The sequence below is a fragment of the Channa argus genome, chromosome 15 (genome assembly GCF_033026475.1).
Source record: "Channa argus isolate prfri chromosome 15, Channa argus male v1.0, whole genome shotgun sequence".
Lineage (NCBI taxonomy): Eukaryota > Metazoa > Chordata > Actinopteri > Anabantiformes > Channidae > Channa > Channa argus.
The window spans coordinates 15388019-15413670 of NC_090211.1; the positions used below are offsets into that span (position 1 = coordinate 15388019).

The 25652-nt window shown below is 40.3% G+C and overlaps 3 protein-coding genes across 4 annotated transcripts; 2 read left to right on the forward strand and 1 right to left on the reverse strand.

The window, feature by feature from the left end:
* The first annotated feature begins 804 nt into the window (after positions 1–804).
* On the forward strand, positions 805–4108 carry aimp2 (aminoacyl tRNA synthetase complex interacting multifunctional protein 2). 2 transcript variants are annotated; one of them, XM_067477599.1, is made up of 4 exons: positions 805–958; positions 2141–2359; positions 2633–2867; positions 3248–4108. In XM_067477599.1, the coding sequence occupies exons 1-4, from the start codon at positions 944–946 to the stop codon at positions 3634–3636; spliced, it is 858 nt and encodes a 285-aa protein (XP_067333700.1). In that variant the 5' UTR covers positions 805–943; the 3' UTR covers positions 3637–4108. The 2 variants fall into 2 exon arrangements, with proteins under 2 accessions (XP_067333700.1, XP_067333699.1); XM_067477598.1 differs by having other exon boundaries at positions 807–1072.
* A 1447-nt stretch (positions 4109–5555) lies between these two features.
* On the reverse strand, positions 5556–8351 carry zbedx (zinc finger BED-type containing X). The gene is made up of 2 exons (XM_067477597.1): positions 8004–8351; positions 5556–7654 (listed from the first exon to the last, which is right to left on the reverse strand). The coding sequence occupies exons 1-2, from the start codon at positions 8193–8195 to the stop codon at positions 5942–5944; spliced, it is 1905 nt and encodes a 634-aa protein (XP_067333698.1). The 5' UTR covers positions 8196–8351; the 3' UTR covers positions 5556–5941.
* A 2416-nt stretch (positions 8352–10767) lies between these two features.
* On the forward strand, positions 10768–24202 carry LOC137100441 (voltage-dependent calcium channel gamma-4 subunit-like). The gene is made up of 4 exons (XM_067478276.1): positions 10768–10999; positions 18813–18896; positions 19966–20106; positions 20484–24202. The coding sequence occupies exons 1-4, from the start codon at positions 10777–10779 to the stop codon at positions 21008–21010; spliced, it is 975 nt and encodes a 324-aa protein (XP_067334377.1). The 5' UTR covers positions 10768–10776; the 3' UTR covers positions 21011–24202.
* Positions 24203–25652: the final 1450 nt, after the last annotated feature.

Below are 25652 nucleotides of genomic sequence, written 5' to 3' on the forward strand. Positions count from 1 at the left end.
GCAACCATCAGTTAGTCTGTCTGACCAAGCATGGATTATAGGAGAATGAGGCCTTGAGATTAACCTGTAATCCACCCGCCAACCAAAAAGATTAAGAAAAACAAAACAGCAAAACTACTGTAATGACTCCCGCTTCTCCCTTCTGTTTCAATTTTTATTATTTTTGCTTCCTGTTGAGGTCATTTTCTCCTTCTGGTTTTCTTGTTTGCATCTTTGTGTGGCAGGTTGGGACACGTTTGTTGACTTCTGACTTCCTGACCTACACTGTTTATAAAAAAAATCTTTAATGAACCAACAACAGATACAAAGAAGAGGGAACTTTACAAGAACATCACATAAAGGTAAAGAAACAAGAAAGATGGCTGAATAAAAGTGGGGCACAACAAAAAGGGAAATAGCTATATCATAACACTCACAGATTGTTTTATACTTGTTTTATACTATACAAAATAAACATTTTTAATTAAAAAAGAGAAGTCTACTCTTTCCCCTTTCCAAAATGAATGTCTTTACAAGAAAGTGAATTACCTCTTCATGTAAGCAAGAACACCAGACCCAAAACATTTCAGTTCCTGTGCTGCACTTGCAAGGACAGGATGTAAGAAATTGTACTGTGGCGTCCTCTGGTGTATGGATGACACGTGCAGACAGAGATGTGATGGAAATGTGGAAACAATGTCGGTGTCACTAATCATGTTAGAGCAATTTGCTGAAAATCAAATAAGATACTAGAAAAGATAGAGAGACGCTATTTTTACTATTTATCTCCACATTACTTTGCTTTTGATTTTACTTTTACCGGATGTGACGACACTGAGGCCTCTTTTCATTAGCGCTGGTATCGCTCCATGGTGTTCAACATAATTCATTCCCAGAAGACTTCTGTTCTTGGGGTTTTGTTTTTAACTGTTTGTGTCCGACTTTGCTGTAACTGTCCTGCATCATGCCCATGTACCAGGTAAAGCCCGTTTGTGGCGGAGAAATGCAGATTGATTTGCCAACGTGCATGTACAAGTTACCGAATGTCCACGCGCAGCAAGGCAACAGCTGCACCATTGAACACTCGCTTCAGGTAACCGTTCAGTCATTTCATTTTGACAAGCTTCAATTAAAAACTAAAAAAAAAAGCCAAATAACCAGCCCGTATTTTGTCCCCGATGATTCGTGCAGTTCGCTTGCTTCCTGTCGCTTCTTACGCACTTTGTTAGCCGTAGCTTTCTGTAGCTAAGCTAACTAGCTTGTCACTCCAGTGAGTAATGGCACGTCGGGCTGATGCAACGATTATTTAACGTCTCAAATTTGTCCATCATCGTTAAAGACTATTATTATACAATACGAAGTAATGAGTCGGCCAGAATATCTTGTTTACATCCTCTATTGCATCTGCGGAAACTCATAATAAATATTCAATGTTCCATCTTTTTATGATAGGAGAACTAAAACCAGAGAGCTGCTCCAGCTGTGCGGTGACCAAGTAACGTTAGTGGACTTGAATAGACTTTGAGATACTTATTTTGAGCATTTCCATAATTTTTATAATTTCACCATTTTATTTCCAGTTATTGTTTTTGCTGCACTATATTTGTTTGACAACTATTGATGCACACATTTGTACACAAACAACCCAATTAGCATGTATTAATGAGACGTCATAGCAGTACACTGGACTGTCCGGTTTTTCCCGAACACTAAACTGTTAATTTCACATTATTGCAGCAGCTATTTTAAATGATAACAGTGTAATAACTGGTGTTATGAACCGGCTTTGCTTGGTATTTTCAGTTCAAGTGAACTTAATATGTGATGGTGGTAGTTTTTAAATGTTTGTGGATACTTGCATTTGATTCTTACTATGGCACAAACAGTATAACTAGTATGTAGCCTAATGTAATGGACCTAGGTTTGGTTTGGTTTTGAAAATCTCCTGGTGATATGTCTCTCTTTGATCCATCTTTTTTTGTATGTTCAATAATTCCGCCAATCTCTCTACTTTGAATATGATATATGCTATGTTGTCAGTACTTTGTGGATTCAACAGTTAAAAAAACAAGCTGCTGTATTGTCATAGTTAAAACTATGTGTTCATAAAGTGTCAATCGCCATTTTTAGCCAAACTGAGTGATTCTCTCTGTCTCCACAGAATGGTGAGGTTGACCCAGCAGTTAAAGCTCTTGAGGCCCGGCAGGATGAAATCATGAAAAAACTGTACGAGCTGAAAGCAGCTGTGGAGGGCCTGGCCAAGACTGTGACCACCCCCGATGCCGATTTGGACCTGACGGTCAGCAGCAGCCTCTCGCCCAAAAGCTCCAGCTCCACAACCTTGACTGGCACAACAGATCTGGACACACTACTGGGCAAAGTGAGAAATGGAGAATAATAACTGTACTTTAATGATAATATCTTCTACAATAAATTAGACCACATTAATATGCACTATCCTCAACAAATAAAATAAACATAACTACATAAGTGACATAGTTTATTCATAATACAATTTGCTTTGAAGCAGAAATTAATGCGTGGACGGAGTACAGCTTGTTTTTGCATGTTTTTGCCTAGTTATAGAACAAGAATTTATTACAGTTTTATTCAGGATTCTGCACCAATATACTTCTCTTGTTTGTCACTCAAGGACCTTGGTGCTCTTCGTGACATCGTCATAAATGCCAACCCAGCACAGCCACCTCTGACCCTGCTGGTGTTGCACAGCTTGCTGTGTCAGCGCTACAGAGTATTATCCACAGTCCATGTCCACTCCTCAGTTACCAATGTGCCACCACAGCTCCTGTCCTGCCTTGGTCCACGCCATGCAGACAGCTATGCACGCCAAATGTTCCAACTGGGCTTCACACTTATATGGAAAGATGGTAAGCCGAGATAATAACACTGGGGGTTAAATTCTTAATTGATTATTTTTAAATCAATAAAATTTGAGAGAGAGGGGACCATCCCTGGAGAAACTAAATGGTAATAGCTAGCAACAACATTTGAAAAACTAATAATGATACACATGAACAGTTTTCCAATGGCTCTGTGCAAGGTCTGCTAATTTACAAGCTGAAAAACTGTGAGACTGTCACCACAAAAAACACTGCCACCAATACAAAGATAAAGGGTTGCTGAATGGGTGGTACACATGTCCCCCCAATATTTAACTCATCAACTTCAAATTCTCTATTGACACGATCTACATGTTGGAAATGTATTTGATCTAATGAAGCATTTTTCTCCTTTGCCATATTAATAGTGCCTAAGCTGCAAATGAAGTTCAGCGTCCAGAACATGTGTCCCATTGAGGGTGAGGCCAATGTTGCACGCTTCCTCTTCAAGCTTCTGGCTCCTTACCCCAGTGACCCTGCTCTTGCCACTTTGGTGGACAGCTGGGTGGACACAGCCTTCTTCCAGCTGGTGGAGTGCAGTGCCAAGGAGAGAGCTGCTGTCCTGCGTGCCCTCAACTCTGCCCTTGGCCGCAGTCCGTGGCTGGTTGGTCCGGAGTTCTCCCTGGCCGACATCGCCTGCTACTGTTGTGTAATGCAGAGTGGTTTGGCCTCCTCTGCTCCCACTAATGTCCAGCGCTGGCTCAAGGCATGCGAGAACCTGGGCCATTTTGCGTGTGTCGTGCAATTTCTGCAGTAACTAGTGTTGTCCCAGGACCAGACACCAGGGCTTTTTAACCCAAGCAAAGTGAGAGAAGGGCATTAGAATATTAAATGATCCCAGCCATGCCAAGAAGACTATCTGATGCTTCCTGCCTTACTTAATCATGACGCTGTACTGACATAAACTTATTAGAAGCAATATGGTTGTTGGTTGAAGTGACAGAGTATTTGTCTGTCATGCTGCTTTTGTATAGTAAGTTATTTTAGGGGATTTTTAGCAAGGAAGGAAGCATGAGAGGACTGTAAAGGCTTGGCGATGGATTTAATCAAAGGTACTGACATTGCTTAACACATACTGTAAACCTTCCACCCACTTTGTGCCTAACATGATCCAAAATGTTTGTGTTAATGTGTGGTGAGGGGTATTACTGGGTGTTTTCAGAAGTAATACTTTGTACCATTTGTTTTTCTGGAGTCATTAAAACTACCAGTTTGGATCAAACTTTGAATTCCGGCTCAGAGTTTGTTTTATTGGAACAATGTTGCTCAAGCAAAAGAAGAGGTGGCTTTTACTGAAGTGCACCTCTGTGTCCAACAGGTGGCACAACCTCCATGAATTAATTGAAGACAAATTTCCAAACATTCACATTAACTTTCTTCAGTCACATGTAAAGAAATACTGTGCATCATCCCATGTTAAATGAAGTGGAAGACAGGGAAACGTACAGGTGGTTCTTCGAGCTTGACACAAAAGCTCACACCTGCAGAAAGTACTCGATTTGACTTGCATGTCTCACACATTCAATGAAGGCAACCAAGTTTACTACAACAGTTCAGGAAAATACATTAACAGACAATCATCTAATCGCTAACTCTTGGAACTATTACTGCAAATGTTGGAACACTAATCTTGCAGTTTCTTTCATGTTAAAGCAACAACTGTAGTGTAAATTGTACACATTTAAAAAATTTTACTTTACATGTTGTAAAGGATATGGACCAATAGTTTTCTAGATGTAGTAGCTTTAAAGACAGACTCTAAATTAAATGTTCAAAAGCTATAGAATGTTATTTTAGGTATCTTTAAGCCCACGATTTTTCCTATGTAATTATTGCCACTTTTTTGTCCTACACTGAACTGTAGTCCCTAATCTGTCTGTAATCAGTTTAATCTTACTATTTCTTAATCCTTTGTGCTGTTTAGGATTTTGCCCTTTTTAATCTAAAAATCACTGCTGGTTTGAACATGTTGCTTTGCTCTATTGTAACAAGGTAACACTTTATTTGACAGGTCAGTAATGTTCTATATTTTATTAGAAAGAGTCCTGAAGAGACTTGTGTCATTTATTACAAATAGTAAAAATAGAGCTAGTTTTAATTGTTCATGCACAGCTTGTCTGCTGAACAAGCAAACAATTGACTACACACCATCACTAAATTTAACATATGAAGAATAAATACATTTTAACTATTTAATTGTTTAAATAAAGAATTATTTCCAAGAACATCCTCTTGAAATGAGCAGATGATTATAAAGACAACGGAACCCAAAAGTTTTCTTTACACAATTGGCATAATGTTGAAAACTAAAAGCAAATCCCAGTTTTTCATTCTCTCTCTGGGTTGATTTCATGTTTTCAGCAGCTCAGTTCCCAACAGAGCTTGTGTATGTGTGTGTTTGTATGCTCTAGCAGCGTCCTGTTGGTCTCTGAGCAGCTGTCTGACAAGACGAAAACTCTTAACTGACATCTGGGTGCATGGCAAGAAATGCACTTGGGAATTTGCAGCGCTGGAATTCTGTAGCGTGTGAGCTCTTTTTTTCCACACAAACACAAGCTTCATTGAAACATCAGTACCTGTTCGATGTAGTCAAGGCCACATGCAAATGAGGCAGCCAATCCCAATCTGTCACTAATCAAATTATCTGTGCTTTCCAAAAAAAAAACACACGCAAACTATTTATTTGTCTCTTTATATATGATATAAAACATAGAGACAGGAGATGCATTATCATCGAACGGCTGTAGAAAAAAGAATTAACTTATGTCAAATCACTTCAGTTTAACCTTGTGGCTACTTCAAATCACGACAATAGCACAGGTAGACTTTTGTCAGTATGTTCAGTCCATGATTGTCAGATATTTTTATGAGGCCATTCTGAAGATATATGCTATGCCTATCAAAACAGGCAAAGGGGATTATTAAAAAAAACATCTAATTCTGGACTATGTTGTTTGAAATTAGATATTAGTCAGGATTTCTTTCTGTAAATGATTTTAGCACAATGTGGTTTAAATCTGCATTAATTTAAAGGCTGTTTTTAAGAGTCATTAGTGAAGTATTCACTCAGTGGACAAGGAGCACACGCTGCTGTTGTATCTCAAAAGTTGAATGCGTTCAAAGTAGTCATCAGTCAGAAAATTTCTCTGTGAGGTGACCAGGTTGCCTTTCTGGCTGAAGAGACGCTGGACAGGGGCCGTGGATGGCAGGGTTGTGTTGTACTTAAGGAAAAGCTGCTTCACTCTGGGGAAGTCCTGCAGGCACTCGAGGCTCTTCCCCGTTCCTTCAAGATACTTGCGGATCTCTTCCATCACTCCCCGTTGCTGGATTTGAGTGGCAGGCTTCACGGGCCCGTAGCTGAAGAAGTCATCTTCAGATTCAATAGTGGACAGGTTCCGGCTGGTGTTTGCCTCCGCTACATTGCAGGGATCCATCTGAGATGCCTCTGTAGCCAGCAGGGAACACATCTCCTCCCTCTCAGAGGCAGCCATCCACCACAATCGAAACTGAGGAGTAGTTGCTGTTGCAATCTTTGCTTCTGTGCTGGCAAACAGCTCCTGGAACCGCACATCAATAGCCACTACAATAGCATTGATGACATCACTGAAGTAGTTCGCTGCAGCTTTCTGCTCATTTAACTTGTTTTTCAGACTGAGTACCGTCGGGATGACCAGACCCAGGTAGCATTTCTGCTCTGCTTGGAAAAGTTCAAGTGCAAAAGCAAGTGGGTGGAACACAGTCACGTACTCTTTTAGGAAGGCCATCTCCTCTGGCTGCATGCGCGGGACCTCCAGGCGGGCACACAGCTCTGTCAGCTCCCGCTCAGTGAGTGAAACAATCTTCTGCACCGCACAGTATTCCACATTCCAGCGTATAACAGCTGGCACAACGAGCGCCATCTTTCCTATTTCCTCAGCCGCATCCATACCGACCTGGAGATGATGGCATTTGCTCCATATGGCAAACACTTTGGCCATTGTGCTGTAGTGTAGCTGGCACATGGGCCCCTGTGACACCGCCTGCCAAAAGTCTTCAGTGACAATCTGCTCCAGAGTTTGTGATGCACAGCGCTGTACAGTAGGCAGAAACAGAAGCATGTCCTGTTCGGGCTCCCCCTCAAGGATGTTGCTCACATTCTCATAGAAGCCAATGTCATCATCACTTTCCTGGTTGTCCACGGCGAACTCTTTGAACACACTGACAAAGGGGCTGCCGTTGTCAGTGACTGTGGTCTGAACTTTACTTTCAATGTTGTACGCCACATGGATGTCGTGTATCCGCCCAGCAATGGTGTCATATGTGATTCTGCCTTGCAGCCGTGCGAACCCCAGAGCAGCCGATTTCCTCTCCAGAGAATCTGGGTCGATCCAGTGACATGTCATCCCAAAGAAGCTCCTGTTGTTGGCTGTCCAGATATCAGCTGTGCTGCACACGTACTGAATGTTGCTGAGTTTGGCCATCAGGTCCTCCCGCATCCTGGAGAAACCTTGGTCCACCTTTGTAAACAAAGTCACCCTGTCCATGGACTTCAATCCTTCTGTTAAGCCTGCAATCAGCTTTTTAAAGCCAGGCTGCTCCAGCACGTAAAAGGAATGACAATCTTCCACAATGAAGTTGAAGATTAGATCATCAATCTTTGCTTGAGTCATGCATTTGGAGATGATCTCTGCTTTAAGTTTTTTTAGTTGGCAGTGCCTGCTTTCTTCACCATTGCGTTCTTCTTTCTTCCTTCCCCTCTTGACATCAGGACTGGCTTCACAACCCAGGTGTGTTCTCTAAAAGAAAAAAGAAAAAAAAAAAGACCAAAAGAGTTAGTCACTGGAAGTGTGCTATTTATATCTTCTGAGTTTCCATAAGTTTGCAAACTCCAACTGCAATGATGCATACATGATGGATGATACATCTCAAAAAAACACTTGTGCAGAGTAAAATAATTGTTGTTGTTTTTTTTTTCTCTGTTAAGTTGAACATAAGGAGCCACCAGCGCCACGAGTTGGTAGTCAGCATGCACCTCCGATGTAACGTTATTAATCACGAGGGTAGCTATTCATTCATTGACTCTTTCAAACATTAACCTGACGGGCGCGAGGAATCATTGCAGGGATTTTGCCGTCTTTAACTTACGTCTAAATGCTTCTTTAGGTTTGATGTTGAAGTTTTCGACGTGGATAGCAGATTAACCCTCGGCAGGCATAGATTACACTGCACGATGATATTTTTTCCTTGATCTGCCTTGTACGTGAAATGGTGGCGATAACGCCAAGTGTGCATGGCCGATTTGGTCTCGCCGCTGGATTCATGGTGATCCACATCCATTTCGGAACGCTATCTTTACTGCTATTTACGTCTTAAAATATAATAAAAGTATCGTAATCCGATTTAGTAATCGTGATTACACGTAAAGTAACGATGGCGGTAGAGAAATCCTCCTGAAAAGGGGCAGGCCTTTGTTCAGATGTTGCCCAGAAAACATATAAGGAGCGGACTTAGTTGTCACTGATAGTTTGGCACATGCGCAGTAATGGTTCTTACTATCCACACTGTGTAAGGCACAGTAGCGCGTTGCGCGTGCGTTGTACACACGGTCGTCTACACCGTAGCGCAACGGTCTGCACCTTGTGGTTTTTGCTCACCTTCTTGGTGGTTCTTTAAACAGAATTTCCTTTTCCTCCAGTGATGCTGCGAGTTGGCGCCACCAACAGGGAAAGGAAGTAAAAAGAAGTCACAACGTTTTAAATGATGACTTTTCGTAAACCAAAATCTATTCCGTTATAACACAAAGAAGAAAGATTAAATTGACATGTTGGCCCCAGTTTCATAAGAGGAAATACTACAAATCAATTAAAGTATCAAATCACCACCGCTTAACATAATCTGTTGTAGATACCGTATTATTCAGTTTTTTAAACTCTGTTTGGCTGGTTTATGGGCCAGTACTCTCACCAAATGTGACAATTGCAATGACACCTTCTCAAACATTAAATTTAAATAATTTGGGTGTGATTCTTTTTTTCATCAATCCCACTCAAAAAAAGTGTTTTCCTTGTTAGTTCATCTGGATGTTTGAACTTCACTATGCAGAGACTAGTCGGGATGAAGATTTAAGACGGTTTTTGTGTTCACTGAAATTTGGGTTTAAGATTCCTTCATGATTGTAATAAATAAACACACTATTGTCTCAGTGAGAGTGTATTATATTTCTGTATTAAAGGAGGGTTATGAAGATTTAGGAATTTAAAAAAATTGATTGCAGTGAGAAATGGTGGCCTGATACTAAAACCAGATCTGTAAACAAACATTAAGAATTTTCTTTACCTACTGGCCTTTCTCTGTTCCTGCTCACGCTACTTTGCCTTGCAGGTGATACCATGTGACATTGCAGCCTATAGCATTCCGGCATAAACCATGGAAGCAAAACTTTTTAATTACATTTTGCACTAAAGGAAGTCATGTTTTATAGCTTCAATATGAATAGTGACAATTGAAGACAGTTGAACTGAGTTTAAGTGAGATCATCTAGATATTGTACCTCTGCTCAGTCAGATGGCTTAGTTTGTTTAAAGCTTCTGCAAATTATTAGTTTTCATAATGTGATGCTTTTTACACCCACTAAAAGGATAACGTGGGTCATTTTTTTTAAAATTCATTGTATTGTCCACAATCCCCACACAGACTACGAAACCAGCACTGAGTCTTTGTTACTTGTGTTTGGTTGCTTGGCAGCCTGAGTCTGGATAAACTTGTTTGTCTGTCCCATAGCTCTGTTGTCCAAACACTAATGAAACAAATGAAAGACACAGTGAACTACTGGGTGAGATGTATCTTAACTACAAAATTCTCAATTATTCCCCAGTGGAGGGGATGCACATCCCTTTTGCACAGAATTAATGCCATGCATGTTTCAGATTGATAAAATATCATCAACTGGAGCATAGTGTCTGGCTGATGGGTTTTAAATCGTTTCAATGCATCAATGGAGGTCTGTGGCACAGACGAACAAGCTAATAGAGTCTGCATGGTGATTGTGGACTATACAACTAACTTGACAAAAGTCAGTTCTAAGTCCAAAGTGAACTGCAGTTCCAATTATAAAGTCTATTGACTCGATTTCTAAACTGACAATACCATTAAGAGTTGTTGTTGTTGTTTTATCCATAAAGGCACCTTGCCAGTTGAAACTATCCAAGAAGCTCCTTAAATGTTTCCCCACTGGTTTGAAAAGCTTCCATCTGGCTCACAGACGCTTTACGCCTGCCACGGCCTCTCCCACACTCACAGTTTGGTAATGTTCATTCTAAATTTTGGTTCTGAACTAATTGGAAAGTGTCCACAGCAATGCAAAGTGTAATTTTACTTTAATTGCAAGTTGATTGAGTTTGTGCTTTCTTGCTTCCACCACACATCTCGTCCATTGGTTAGATTTGCTGAGGGTGGGGTCTCACTTAAGAGCCGTTGACGTAACCCTATTTAGAAATGTTTTTTTTTTTCTTTATCAGACAAGCAGTCTGTGTAGAAAAAGAGACAAGTGTTTATTGAAAAGGACAGAGAGGGGGAAACAGAAAAATTAAGCGGTGTGAGGGTTTGAAGTGTTTTAAATTATTACACGATGTTGCTGTCGTGCTGTCCTGCGCGCTTCAAACCCGTGTGGAGCCTCTGGAGTGGGCACAACTGGTGTCCTCTGATGTTCACAGCAGAAGCCAGCTGGGTTTGAGCATCAGGTGAGCGTTTCAGACAATATTCCTACTTCTTCTTCTTCCTCTGCTGGGCTGCTCGCTTCACTTTTAGCAGATGAGCAGAGAGAGTGGACACACCTAGACAAGTATGACCAAAGGATCTGCGCCCTGACGCGCCCCGGTGCCTACATGTCCGGTGAGAGTGTGGACTAGTATGAAGCGACATGGCTTGGTGTGACCGCGGGGTTCAAACGCTGCTGGCCACCGTGGGGGCTTTCGCTGCCTTCAGCCTGATGACCATCGCAATCGGCACGGACTACTGGCTTTATTCGCGGGCGTACATCTGCAACAGCACCAATGCCACCACAGACGAGATCCAGTCGCAACCCAAAACCAAGAAGGGCGATCTCACCCACTCTGGACTGTGGAGAATCTGCTGTATTGAAGGTGAGTCTGCTCCAAATCTAGTCTCGCTTTGTTGATAATCATTAATACGGTGAACATATGGGGTGCTTTGCATTGTCATTAAACATACACTCCATGGTTTCCTGATATGTTTATGCAACAAATAGTTTTAATTCTCTCTTTCCTTTGTTTGTCAGCGCCACAAGACATTTGAGCGCACAAAGGACGCACTCCCTTTACGCACACCAAATTTAGGCTACACGAAATGAAAGAGCAAGAAAAATTCAGTGCATGTGAAACAACTTACATTAGTCAAATGTCTGATTAAGACATATAAGACATATTAACAGGTGCAGATTTTAATACCACAGTTAGTGTGAAGTGGCACAAAAACGAGACCATGCGAAGCGCAAAGCGCTGAACTCAAGCGGACTTCCAGCTGTTAATCGCATTGTTCAAACAAAGGTCCACACAATAAACAGGGTTGTGTTATAGGGAGCAGAAGAATGCGATGCCAAGCCGGCAAGTCTGAACCCATTCACTTTTAAGCCAGTCGCTGCCAGGAAATGTTCGCGCTATTAGTCTACTTTCATTCATGTCTTCATTGTATCTGATGCTGTTGCTTGGCAACATCCCTGACATTGCTATGGAAACATGCCCGGCGATTTAAAAATAGATGACTGAGTCCACGTCATGTCCAAGCAAAACTGTAAGAAATAATGTTTGTAATAAAACACGAGGGAAACATCCCGCATTAATGTTTTTCATCCGTTTGGATAATTTTACGATTTTATTTTTTGATAAGGAGGTGCACTGGCCGTGACGTCTTACTTTAGACAGAGACAGACACTCATTCATTGACCAATCCTCCTTCCGGCTACCCCTTGACTTCTCAGCTATCAATGAGTGACTCGATGTGACTGGGTGGATTTGTTCATGGCACAAGAAGTACAAACAAACAAAATCGTCTTGCTACAGGAAAAAATATCACTAACAAAAAGTTTCAATAACTTGGCATCTGTTATGTGGAAAACACCATGCGCTTAAACAAACACTTAACTCTTTTAATTAACCTGTATTAAAACACAATATTTTCTGTAGTAAGCTCCAGCATGAAGAATTGTTTGTCCATAAGCTCAAACTGGCACTTTAGAGGAACATAGAACTCAGCACATTGTGTTTATGGCACACAGCCTTAATATCATTTTAGTAGAAACAAAAATACCACTTAAAAGACCACAGTGTACAGTGTCACTGTTGTGACGAGTTAGGAATAACAAAAATGTTTTTGTCACCACAAAGCACTCAGTCACAGAAAATCTATCCTGAAATGTTCTTTTATGTATTTTCTTTTGTGTAGCCACAGCAACATTTTCTTTTAATGTCAGGCATTTATTTATTTATTAAAAGGAATGTGAATCCATTTTTATGTCCCAAAACAACAGCAGAATGTTTTACACTTCAGCATAAGATGATCATTAAAGAGGAGTGTGTACAAATATTAAGCTGGTATATGTGTGTATATATTTATACATATATATATATATATATATTCAGTGGAGAGACCTGGCTGTTTATGGCCTCAGGATGGACACTTTAGACACATGTTAAGAAAATTCTGTTGTGTTATGACACTTGCAATTTGTGGCTGGGATGTGTACAGACTCATACTTTGCATAATATCCTCTGAGACCCCAAGAAATGGAAATACATTTTCTATCAAAGGTTTAAGGCAAATCATGAGTGTGTAATGACAATAGGGACTGAATAACACTGATGAGGTTAGGGACAAAGACTGGCTCTGTACAGTGAGGCTTCGTTTTGAAGGCATCGTTTCACACAAAACAAAGACGTGGCTATCATATCTTTCACTCCAGTGCTAATAGTTTCACTTCTGTGCCTCTGTTTAAAACTAGAAGCTGCTGGACGGTGGTTCTGTTGTCATGGAGACTCATAAGTATAGAGGAGAAGACAAGGAAGGAAGACTCCCCCCCCATCCACAGACACACACACAACCCTCTGGTCATAATGACAAGCACACTGGGTTATTGATGGAGACCGCTCTGTGTACCTCACAGCTACTGGGGAAAACATCACCAAGTTTGGTTGAACAGATTGCAGCAACAACATGTCTTTCTCTCAGCGACAGCACATTGCTGTAACACATATAGAAGCCCTTTTTCTCTTCTCCGAACCCCAAAATAAATGTGTTTCTAGTTGCCCAGCTCAACAAGCATTACCTCTCCTTCAGACAGGAATATATCGAATGGAGCCACTTTGCGGTGAGGTCAGCACTATCATTATTTATGGAGTTTGCAATTCTCAACAGCTGATTAGATTTTTTTTCGGCGTTGTTTGTTTTCCCTCCATGAATATTGTGAGGCCAGTGTAGCGCTCTTGAATGCACTGAGTGCTTCTAATTTGCATCACAATCGGTAATGCATCAGAGGCTGTTGCTTATGTGTGACTTCAGTAAATAAAACCAACTGTGTGTATGGGAAACAACCTAATGAATAATCCAATTAGACAGTACATATTTACAGTAAACATCCCAGCTGGCAGTGGGTTGGCGTAAGTGGTGAGGCCGTCCTTTCTTTGTTTTTACTGACGTGGGATTATTTTAGGTTGGGTGGGGGTCATTTTGCCATTTCCACCATGCTTCAGCCCTGTAATTAAAACAACCGAGAAGCCATTCGAGGGCACTACTTAGCCAACAGGCCCCATCTACCAGCTCAGTTACCTCACCTTTCTCTCAAGCTTAATGCACACTCTTCCTTTTCATCAATTTAAAGGTTTACCTCCTCCATCGTTATCTATATATTCTGTTAGGCTATTCTACTTTTCAACAAACCTTTTGTTCCCACATTTCATACCCACAAGCCCTCAGCTTAATTTAATTTTGGATGTATTTTCTTTTGTTCTCTTGTCTTTGAGTAAAGCTCCGTTGTGTCACATGTGGAGGCTAAACAAACAATACGTGAGATAATTAATTCACTTTAGATTTAGGGATGGGTACAGTAGCAGGCTAGCTGTGTCTACACCTTGTGCTGAGTGGCCAGGACAGCAGTGTCAATCTTCTGATCAACAAATTGAATTTCACATGATTTTCAATCAACCACCCGCTGTTTCTCGGGTTGGGGCCAAAAGAATAAAATGTAGAGACAACCCTGACCTTTTCCAACTTGATTAAAGAAATATGTTCCATAGACTGATCCTCAATGTAAAGTGGTTCTATAAGAATGGATAAATTGTCTGTTGGTTAGGACACTATTCCACACATGTGTGGGACATGTAATGGGTGAATCCTGTTGTTGATATCCTTAAATGACATCTGACCTTGTCCTCATTGTTCTCACTTAATCACATAGGAAATATACAGTAAAAAAAAACAGGTAAAAAATGCACCTGTGTGGTTGCAGTGTTAAAGCTCTTTCTTTTTTATCTGCACACAAATGAGAGAATTATCAGCATCATGTTGAGAACCCATTATATATGTACATTTTTATAAGTAAGTGACAATACACAACAGCCTTCACAACAGACTGCATGTGGTGATAGATCTCCGTTTTCTTCCAACAATGTGGATTTACATGCACAGTCTACCTCAAGCAGAGCTGTAGTTGAAGAAATTGCAGCCTGGTGACAATTTAATTAACCAACTGTCACTCATATCAACACTGAATCACTGATGTCTTCACCAAATTGCTTTTCTTTCTTCCTCACTTAGACTGAAAAAAAAAATGGAAGGGTTTGTTTGGTTACACAGATGCTTTTGTATTTTGTTCTGGCATTCCCTGCTTCCAAAGTAATAAAATGTATGCGTCGCTAGGTCTGTGCGAGTTGTGGTGGTGTGTGCACGTCTTAGTTTGATGTCAAGCCTTATAAAACCTAATTATCCCACCTGCTGTGAAGCACAGAGCACCCTCCCTCATCAGTGGTCACACTTTTTGTTGCAGATCTAAAAGCAACAAGGATAAGAACAGAAGGAAAGCAAAGGTACAACTACTCCTGTTTGTGGTAGATCTGTCATGTGTAGCATTTTGTAAAGTGTACCACCCACCGGTAGCTGTTGAAAAGCATTATTAAAGTCACTTTTGATCGGTTCACTTATCAATCTATTCGCAGAGCTATTGGAGTGTGGAAATAGGGAAGTGGGTGATGTGTGTCACATGGAGCTTGTTGTCATGATATACAGTACCTCTAGAGACGCCTGTGTGAACGAGTGTTGGACTCAGTCCGACTGTGCTTTTGGTGTATTCCACTGAGGCAGCTCTCTTATTGGCAAAGCCGTGTTAATTTAAAATAATGGTGACGTGCATCGTTTTGTCGCCAGTGGCACACATGCTGCGACAGCTGCTTCCAATGTAATGTGTGTACGTATTGTATGTGTGTGTTACATGTCAATGTGTTATATTTTCACTCACAGTCATAAACTATTAAGTGGTGACAAATCTGTGGAAAGGGGGTTTGCCTGGGAAAGGCCGTCTCTTATTGGGAGAGCATCAAAATACAGTGAAGATGTCAACATCATCCTTGGAGATCATTTATGGAAATGAGCTTATTTAAGACTAAGAGGGGTTGCCATGGAGAGGAGGGGATGCCCAGCATGGGGCCTTAAAATTACATTCAGTACCAGGACATCCATTTTTTCCTGTGCAATGTGTTGACTTTGTTAGATTAATATCAACATGTCACAATACAATCAACTTGTAATATTAGATAGATTAGAGGACAGATTTGAGGACATTTATTTGTCTCCTTCTACCAAACATATGAGCAGCAATCTGTATCTCCTGTCTGGCCCACCCTTTACCTACTTGTTTATTCAATGTAACAGCTGTGACACTGCACTGAACAATCATCCAACTTTTACAGCTAAATCTATGCTCTCTGTGGCATTGCTTCTCTGCTCTTTAATATGGTCTAGTGTTTTTCTATCCCATAATTCCTGTGCGCTTCTGCTTTTGTCATTTCATTTCCTTGTCCCTTCTTACCTTATTTAATCTCCACCTCCGCCCTCCTCTGTATTCCCTCCCTGCTAGTTAGTATTCAGACTTTATTTCATTTAATGAAGGGTCCATCAGACAGTCTGCACACATGCACACAAACTAAACATAAGACATTGAGCAGAAAACTGTCACTCATAAATCACGAGCCTGGAGGCCTCTACTTCTAATCAGGTTTCCAATCAGTTGCAATATTACCCCCCCCCACCCCCCTCCCTGGCAGAGGATGAAGAAAATCATGTACACATTAAAATTGATGGAAGCTTTCTGGGTTCACACTTAAATTGTGTGTGCAATTGGACATTTCAGTTCAGTACAACAGGAATATGCATGCGGGCACACACACACATTTAAAATTTGCGCATACAAATTTGCTACAGGCCCTGGAGCTGCAGCATGATTTGCTGTTTACACAGCAATTAACAGGACAGCAAAGGTGTCTGTGTTTTTATTATCTTCACTCATCTTGATCTAACAGCATCAACCAGATGTCTTTTTTCACAAGGTACAAAGTCTCACATCAGTGCTTGAAATAGTTCACAGCCCTTTTTTTCCATCAGTGACTGGTCACAGAAACTTGTGCTCCATTTCTTTTGAATTATTTGACACTAATTAATTTGATGTCCCTTATTAGGAAGCAGACCTAGTTAATGGAAGCAAGAATGCCCTTAAAACCTGTGCCATTGTGCAGCTCACCCATGGGTGCCTGGGAAATAGTTGCGTTGACATGTGTCGGCATTGTTAGGAAGGTTGGCATTTATGCCTTGGTAGGTCAATCTTATGTCTCCTGTTATTAGGTTCAGTGTTTTTTAAGATATGTAAAAGTCTTTAATTCTTACAGAGTTTACAGAGATTTCTTCACATGCTGAGTCTGTGTACATCTAAAAACTTTGAAGGGTTTTTTCCTCCCTTCCAAAGCCCAAAACACAAGGAAAAAAGTGTAAAGAAAGGTGTGTTAAAACAGTGTGTTTATCTGTTTTAATGCATAGTGTGCAGCTAATCAGTTCTATACCTTAGCAGTAACCAAGTCTTACTTCCAACACCAAGGAGCATTGTGAACTAGTTTGTAGCCCTACAGATTATGACTTGTTCATGTGAAATCTTTTCAAAAGATTAACAAGCAAGTGAACCAGGCAAAGGGTATTTTTAAACTACAAATAAAAGCCTCTTATCTTAGACTTTTCTAGTCATTCTTATAACTACACATTTAGTAGAATATAGCATACATGCTGCACAGTTCTTAATTAAATACAAATCATAAAAATATACAAAAGTTAGCCTATAAGGAGCCACTATTTTAAAACAACTTGCTCACATTAGCTCAATTATTGAGAGCCTGAGCTGATAAAATTACCAGTGCCAGTTTATGTTTGTCCACCTTGATATGAAGTCACAGGTTCGGTGCCGTAAGAATATTTAAGTGTATTACATTTGTCATTGTTATTATTGTATAATACAGTGTGCTGAGTAAGAGCTGAATAGGCACAGCAGCAGTAACTCAGCCCAACACGGCAGTACATGTTTAATGGACAGTTGCTTTCTCTGAGATACAGACAAATGGAAACTTATGCACATAGACAGATAGTGCACAGAAAAAAACAGATATGCTTATAGAAATATATGCAAATCAAGCACTGTCCAGCCCACCTTTCATTTCTATAGGGGCTTTTTTTTTTAAATTCAGAATGAGTGTTGAGGACATTCACATAGCAAATAGTGAATTATTAGCCAAAGAGCTCCCAGCATTAGCACTACTGCACTGAGCACCTCCATTAAACCCACTCCCATCCCATTTTTCTCTACACAAGATGTTGTTTATGTTCCTGTTCAAATACAGCTAGGTGTCTCTCAGCTTTAATTGCTCTCTTTCTCTCTCTCTCTCACCCTCCACTCCATTCTATGATTCTCACCTCGACACTAAAATCCAACACTGTTGTTCAGATAAGACTTCTTGTTCCTCCCAGCACTCGAGCATTACCTGAGCTGTATTTGGACATGTGCCATAATCTTCAAATCCCTGTGGCTAATGCAGTTTTAATGATGCCTCTGTATAGCCAGCATATGAACCAATCCTCGATATGCAGAGCTCTTCTTCTTAAAATATATGTGCACCGAGCTGTGATCTATAGTTGTCACAATTATCAGTTGACCTAATGTGTTTCTCTATATATAGCAGTTTGGATCAAAGTCTGCTTGGGAATATCTAGCTTTTTTGTTATATTAATGGAAATGGTTTGATGCAATGATTCAATTTAAAACTGAAAGATAAATACTTTTAGAATAAAGTGGAAAGGCTTTAAGTGGACTGTGGATTTCTGTGTTCTCCAATTAAACTGATGAATAACCCTTTCCTGACTGTGTAATCCCCTTGTTAACAGCTGGTCAAATTTAACTTAATCAAAGGCAAAGTTCAGCTTGCTGTGTTTTCCTTTTATATCCGTTTTTGTTTTTCCCACTGTTGCGTCTAACACCTCTTATTTGCAACTAAACAGTACTGCTCAGACATGGAGAATAACAAGAGGTCATGTGAGAAGTGACTTCCCACTCTATCCTCCTTTATTGCTGACAGGAGCAGAGTGGCGTCTTACTCCAGTGGAGACAGTTTATCAAAAACTGGTCATTAAATACGGAGCAACAGTGGCCTTGACTCCAGCACTCACACAGCACAAACGTAGCCCCAGGCACCAAATAGAACCATTTACCTTAATTTTATCTTTAAAAGCAGTTCAAGCACTCTTGATCCCACCTGACATCACCTAAACATCATATATAATATGTCATATTCTTGTGTACATTGCAGCATAATGATCATAATTAATATGGAGCCTGTCTGTCTCTTTGTCCTGGAGGCATCAATCAAGGCAGCTGTTACAGAATCAACCATTTTCCTGACGACAACGACTATGACACGGACAGCTCTGAATACCTGCTGCGTAAGTGCTTCCTCTCGTCCTCTTTATCTTGCCTTGTTGAAACCGTCTTTTTTTGGTTGGTTAAATCATGGACCAATTTTCAGCACAGACTTTTATACAGAGATGAATAAAATGCCAAACAAATACATAAAAAGAACCGTTATTATCCGATGTGGCTTTAAATATGTCCAAGGTTGGATGATCAGTAGCCTATGTGCCTTTTTCCTTAAATTCTATTTCCTTTTCTATTATATGAAGTACATTGAGAGCTGTGCTGCTGTCACTCTTATCTGTGGTGAAGAGTCGTCTTGCAGCAACAACGTTTGACTGAATGGAGACATAAAAGCAGTCTGCTTCTTTTTATTTAAAGTTCAAGCTATTTTTCTGTGGAAAACTAGTTAAAAAATAAAAACAGCCAGATGTGCACATAAATTGTGATTAGTTTGATAAAAAAAATGGGGATATTCACTCAGGGCCTTTATTTAAAGCACAGCTGATTCAGTTTTAGCTTTATATGCAGAGAAGAACAAAGAAGACTTATCAGACTTTGGACAAAGTCCAGACTCAGTCCATTAGGCAGACTAAATAAAAGGATAGCTTATAGTAAAAGACTTTGTAGTTGAATAAGCTCATCCATCCTTAGAACATTGACAAAATAGCACAGTGAGTCATTTATGGGGAGGTGATAGTCAGTGAGAGCTCTTGTTACATCCCACAGCTGATTAGCAAAGCTTTGTCACAACAAGGCCTCAAAGTATAAATGATAATGGAGTTCTCAAAAATGGATGGAGAGGAGGTGGAAAGGAGGTGGGATTGGATAGATGAACAGGATAATGAAAATTCTAATTATTTAAAAGAGTCTCTTTTTTTGTTGGAAACATTGTTCAGATTCCACACTTTGGCTGTTATCTATTGATGACTGTGTTTAGCATTCATAAAATGATTTCTGCTATAATCAGTTGATTGATGGAATGATTTATTCGTTTGGTTGATTATTTGTATCATTTTACTAAATAATCCCTTTTTTTACGCAGTCAAACATTAATTAATGAATTAAAACATTAAACTACCTATGTCTTTGTTGCTGCAGGTATAGTCCGAGCCTCCAGCGTGTTCCCCATTCTCAGTACCATCCTGTTGATGCTGGGTGGGCTGTGTGTCGGGGTGGGCCGAGTCTACAACAAGACAAACAACGTCCTCCTCAGTGCAGGCATTCTCTTCGTAGCTGCAGGTGAGCTGGAGCATTAGGTAAAGCATTTTCACATACTCAGTCGCATAAGCAATCACTTAACTGGAAGGAGGCTTGATCTTGCACCTGTCATACATTATCCTTAAAGTTTACCTTTGGTCATTTTGTAGATTTTCAAACTTTTTGAAAAACAATCTCCTAGATTATCTCCTAATTCAGAGCTTTTGGGGGCAACCTTTGCTAACTACTTCTCAAGCAAGGCTGATGGCTTTTTAGTCATGTTTGGACAACAACTGAGGTCTACAGCACAGACGAATAAACAAATCCAGGTTGCAGACTGATGAACACACATCGCGCCAGTCAGTTTCTTTTCCAGAGTGCTTTTGTGCCTCATTGTCTGCTTATTTCTTCTTTAACAGGTCTGAGCAACATAATCGGCATCATCGTTTACATCTCCAGCAACGCAGGAGACCCCAGTGATAAACGTGACGATGACAAGAAATACACGTACTCCTACGGCTGGTCCTTCTACTTTGGCGCCCTCTCTTTCATTGTGGCCGAAACAGTGGCTGTGCTCGCCATCAACATCTACATTGAGAGAAACAAAGAAGTTCGCTGGAAGGCGCGGCGGGAGTTCATCCGTTCACTTTCTTCATCTTCCCCCTACTCGAGGATACCAAGCTTTCGCTACCGCCGGCGAACTTCACACACCAGCTCTCACTCTACAGAGGCATCGCGGGAGAATTCCCCTGTGGTTGGCCTGAAAAGGGCAACATCTTCCAGTGGGCCCCTGGACGAGCTGTCGATGTATGCTCTGGCGAGGGACAGTGTGACGGAGAACACGTATAGCCCTGAACACGAGGCAGCTGCAGAATTCCTCCAGGTCCATAACTGTTTTCCCAATGATTTAAAGGATGGGGTGAATCGCAGGACAACACCTGTGTGAGTGGCATATTGCTGGTATTGAAGTTCACCTTGAGGAGGAAATGATGAAAGAGTCAGTGGGCTGACCTGTTGGAGCCTGAGTGCTGCTGGTAGACTGCCATCTTAGAGGCCCAGCTTTCAGATGGACTGTCCTTTTCAAAAGGGACCAGAGAGAGATGACAGGAGAGGACAGTCAGCTGGACAGAAGAGGAGCCAATTAAAATAAAACCTGAGTTATTTATCTGCCTTTAGACACCATCAAAGCAGATTAGAGTTACCATTGTCTGTGCTGTAGCCAATGCAAAATTGTTTCAAAATGCATAAATGAACCGTGCGTGGATCAAAACCTCTATTACACATTTTGGGTAAATTTGAGAGTGAAGCATGAAGGTGTGTTAATCAAGATTTACTGAACATGTAAAATTGTTTAACAAGGTGCTAAATGAAATGTATTCTTCAAATTGAAAGTTTTCCCCATTTATTTGTGAAGTGAAAGTGTGGACCTCCCTGCTAAGCTTCTGTTGTTTCCTCAGAACCAGTTTTTCTCAGCAATGTCCTTTAGAATAATCAAGTATTTAAAGAATTTTAATCATCTTTTTTCACAGCGAGGAACAAAAAGTTTCAAATGTTGGTCTGTCGTGTATTCCAGAAGATTGTACAAGTCAATCATTCAATACACCAAACAAGATGAAAGGTTTTGTCTCCCTCGTCCATCACCCTATTCTTCACTGACATTTGCCAGCAGAACAACATGTTCTTTTTTTTTTTTTAAAGCAGACCTCTGTTCAGTGGTCAGTCCTTTTTTTTTTATTCCATATCAGTCTGCCATCCTTCCATCACAGCCTCCGATGGATGTGACTCTGTGAATGCGCCTGTCACCAGAGAAAACTAGCTGACAAAAAGGTGATGCCCACAAAACAGCACGGGCCAGGACTTCCTTTTTCTCAGACTGGAGCCCTGGTGTCCAGGGTGTTTCAGAGAAAAGAATCAGAGCCAGTTGGATGTTGCATGTCTGTGTCTGTCTATCACATTGCTAGTGAGTCAGTCTGGCTGCCTTTTCCCCACTTCTCTCAAACAGAAGCAAAGGGAACTGTCTGTGACTCTGTCCCAGAAGGATTTGGTTGTAATAATATTGTACTGTCATCTCAGACATCCAACTCCACTTTTTTGGTTCTCTCAGGAAATGCTGTGTTGTTGCGAAAGGTTTAACTTTTGAGGTCCTGTGCATGGTTTTTGGTAATGCTAGAAAATGGACTGGTGATTAAGATAAATCCTGTGAAAATGATTTTAGGGGGAAAATATTATTACTGTATTTTGAAAAGCTGTGAGGGCTGAGGTCTGAGGGCTATTCACTTCGTTCTAGTTTGGCACATGAGCTTACACAACTACAGAATAGTATTTGACTGTACATAGTGTGTTTGATATTCCATTAGAGACACCACTTTGTTTACCAGACTGGGCTCATGTAAACAAAAGCCATCCGTAGGATCCATTCTGAGTGTAGATATTTTATATTCCAATGTGAGAAATAAAATCCAAATGTGTTTGCAATGTAAAGCTGTAAACTTGTAAATAAAATACAATAAAAACAAACACACAAAAAGATTGAATGTGCAAAGATGTGAACAGATGATTCAAAGCATTATTTTACTGAAGAGTGACTCAATAATGCCTTGATGCAATCTGGTATTTGCCATAGAACTCAAATTACCATTTATATTCAGGTAAACAGACTCTGTTTTTGTCTGTCAGTAAAAAAAAAAATCTAATCATTGAATATTCTGTTGTGTGAGGTGAAGTACAGTAATTACAAAAATATAGTTTCTATTTCAAGTGTATGCAGCAGATGTACTTTACTGTATGTGCTTATGTTAATTTATGGCTTACTATTTTGTGAAATAAGCACATACTGATGAAGGAATTAGTGATAAGCTTTTGAGTACAGATGTTCAGAATGGAAGGTGTTGATTGGAGAATATTGACTTTTATAACAAAAATGAAAAGAACTGAGGCCCTTTTTATATTGTGTTAAAAAATAAACCTGTCCTACATACTGTAGCTTGCAAGTGCACTCTGAATTTAAATCACTATTAAAGGCATTTTCATTTTTTAATATTGGATAATAGAGTGGCTTTGTTTGATTGGTACTGTACTCAATTTTTTGCTTCATTTTAAGAATCTGAATGTACTTAAAGCTACTATATGCAGCCTTTGGGGCTCAAGCTAGCAGTAGCATAAGAGTCTAAATCAACCCACCTGGGGCATCAAATGCTGATAATACATATGTGCAGTATACCTTTGCATCAGTATGTGATGCTCTGAGTTTGTTTGAGTTTGTTTCTGAAGGGTGAAAGTGGCTCAAAAACCTTGTTTTTGAGAAAATGTCTCTGCACTGGTGCCAGTGTTGCTTTGTACATATGTGTCACAGAAAAGCTGGCAATCACCAAAAAGTAAGCAGGTAGATAAAGTATTAAGCATAGTGTTTTCCATTGAAGTGCTCCATTCAGATTTCTGTGGCTGACCTTCTCTGCTACGCTGCCTCTTCAGTTCAACTGCATAAGACTGAATCATTGTCATCTCTGAATGAGCTAAGAGTCACTTCAGCCTCAGTGTCTCCGTATTGTTTGGCTAAGAAATAAATCAGTCAGCAATCCGCTAATGGCAGCCCTTAGATCAAAATGTTAAAAAAAAACATCACTCTCACTCAGAGAGGCTACCTGACTTAATGAGGCCATTTTTAAAAAATCTCAACAATCACAAAGCTAATTCAATTTTCAGGCAAAGTGAACCTTTCTGTTCGTGATGTGCAAATCATACTGATCGAGGAAAAGAAAGGATGATGGGCAAAGAGATAGCTATCCAGCAGTCTCTAATTATGTAGAAATGGGGAGGTATGGTGTGCTCCATGCAAAAACAATAAATAAAAATGACATTATCCTGTCTGAAATGTGCAATTTTGTTGTTGAGATTTCATATGGTAAATGATAAATCAGCGCCATTTATCTAGCTGGGGAAATTACCTTTTGATAGTAATATCTGATGGTGCAGTACAACAGCTACATCAGCATCCTGTAATTTTGATTAAATTTCATTTTTCTTCAATCTGTGTTCATTACCTCAGTATTCACCGTCCCACATCACCTAACCTGCAGCCTCCGTCTCATGTAGATCAGTTGGCTTTTGCTAGAACAGGTCAAATGAGTAAAAAGGACTGCACCGCAGAGGCAAACACGTATGATAACCGATCTCGCTGTTTTAGAGAAGAATATTAACGTGACCCTCATAGAAATGGCCTTGGGGCATGGGTAATCTAATTTAGCTTGAGTAATGTTGCCTGTCATTAGCAAATGAATACAGTTGGGTCTCTCTGAAGGCTACGCAATCTATTCTGCTATGAGTAAAATTAGCCACCAATTAAGGTTGTTTTTCATCCTGGAATAAAAATTCTAACAGGGGAAGCTGGCAGCCATAATTGAAGTTAATCACTGCTGAGTTTAGACGTGTCAGTCCTGATTTTTACATAAGAGGTTGTGTATGTTTTTGTTGTTACCCTAGCAGTTACTGAATTGAAAGCTTGACACTGATATTTATGTTAATGTTGATAACAATCCAGTCAGTGGCATTCACAGGTGACTCAGAGATGCCTGCTTGCCAGGCACCGTCATCTTGTTTAAGTGTTTGTCCTCCCTACTTTGCTGACACGAGGTGATCCCCCCGGTATTACATGCTTGTATCGTCGGTGACGCGTCGCCGCTGTCGTCCACACTGCCAGCTGTTGCTTGGAGACTCTACAGTTGTGAGGTGTTTGGTTTCTCCACAGTCACCAGGGAGCCATGAGCAAATGAAGCAGGTCAGAGGGTCACCCAGTATGACAGGCTGCACCCAAAGACACCATTATTACATACTTAGCGACAAGCAGTTGCTCGCACAGATTCAGTGAGTGACTCATTCTCTAGGGGGGTAAAAAAGCAGTTTCGCTGCAAAAGCATGCAGGTGGAACATAATAATGAACACAACTGTCTTTCACCTCCTCTCAACCACCACTGTGTGTGGTGCTTCTGTTATTTTAGGCTAGTGAGTGAGATGATCTCTCTTTGATGATCAATTTCTTGGTTCAGTTAGCAACTGATGGTGTTTACAGAAAGTACTTTGGTTCTTCCACAGTACATTTTCTGAAAAGGTGTGAGACATCACACTGTTTCTGCCCAACTCTTTTCCTAACTTTGCTTTTACACGCACACACAAAATATGCATGTATTACACTTTTACTGCATCTTGGATTCTATTGAAAGACTATCCCTCTTGTTCTTCCTTTAAATGCATTGCCATTTAATTTGTTAAAAGCCCGGAGCTGTGTGACTGTGAAGCCTAAAAATGGGCCAGAGTCCTGTCTAAAATGGGGCACAGTGTTTTATAAAAAGCTTGTCCGTTTACTCAAGTATTTCAAAGGGAAAAGGTTGATTATGCCTCTGAGATGTATCTGGTTTGTATAGTTTTCCCTCCTCAAACTGTGTGATATGTGATTTTTGGGGGTACATCAAAAGCTCATCTGATTGTAGAATCAGGTTTTTATTTCTATATAGACTACATTTAGAGTGTAAGGATGATAACACAAAAATATCAGAATATGGTGTATGACAGCTACTTGGAGGATTTAAGGAGTT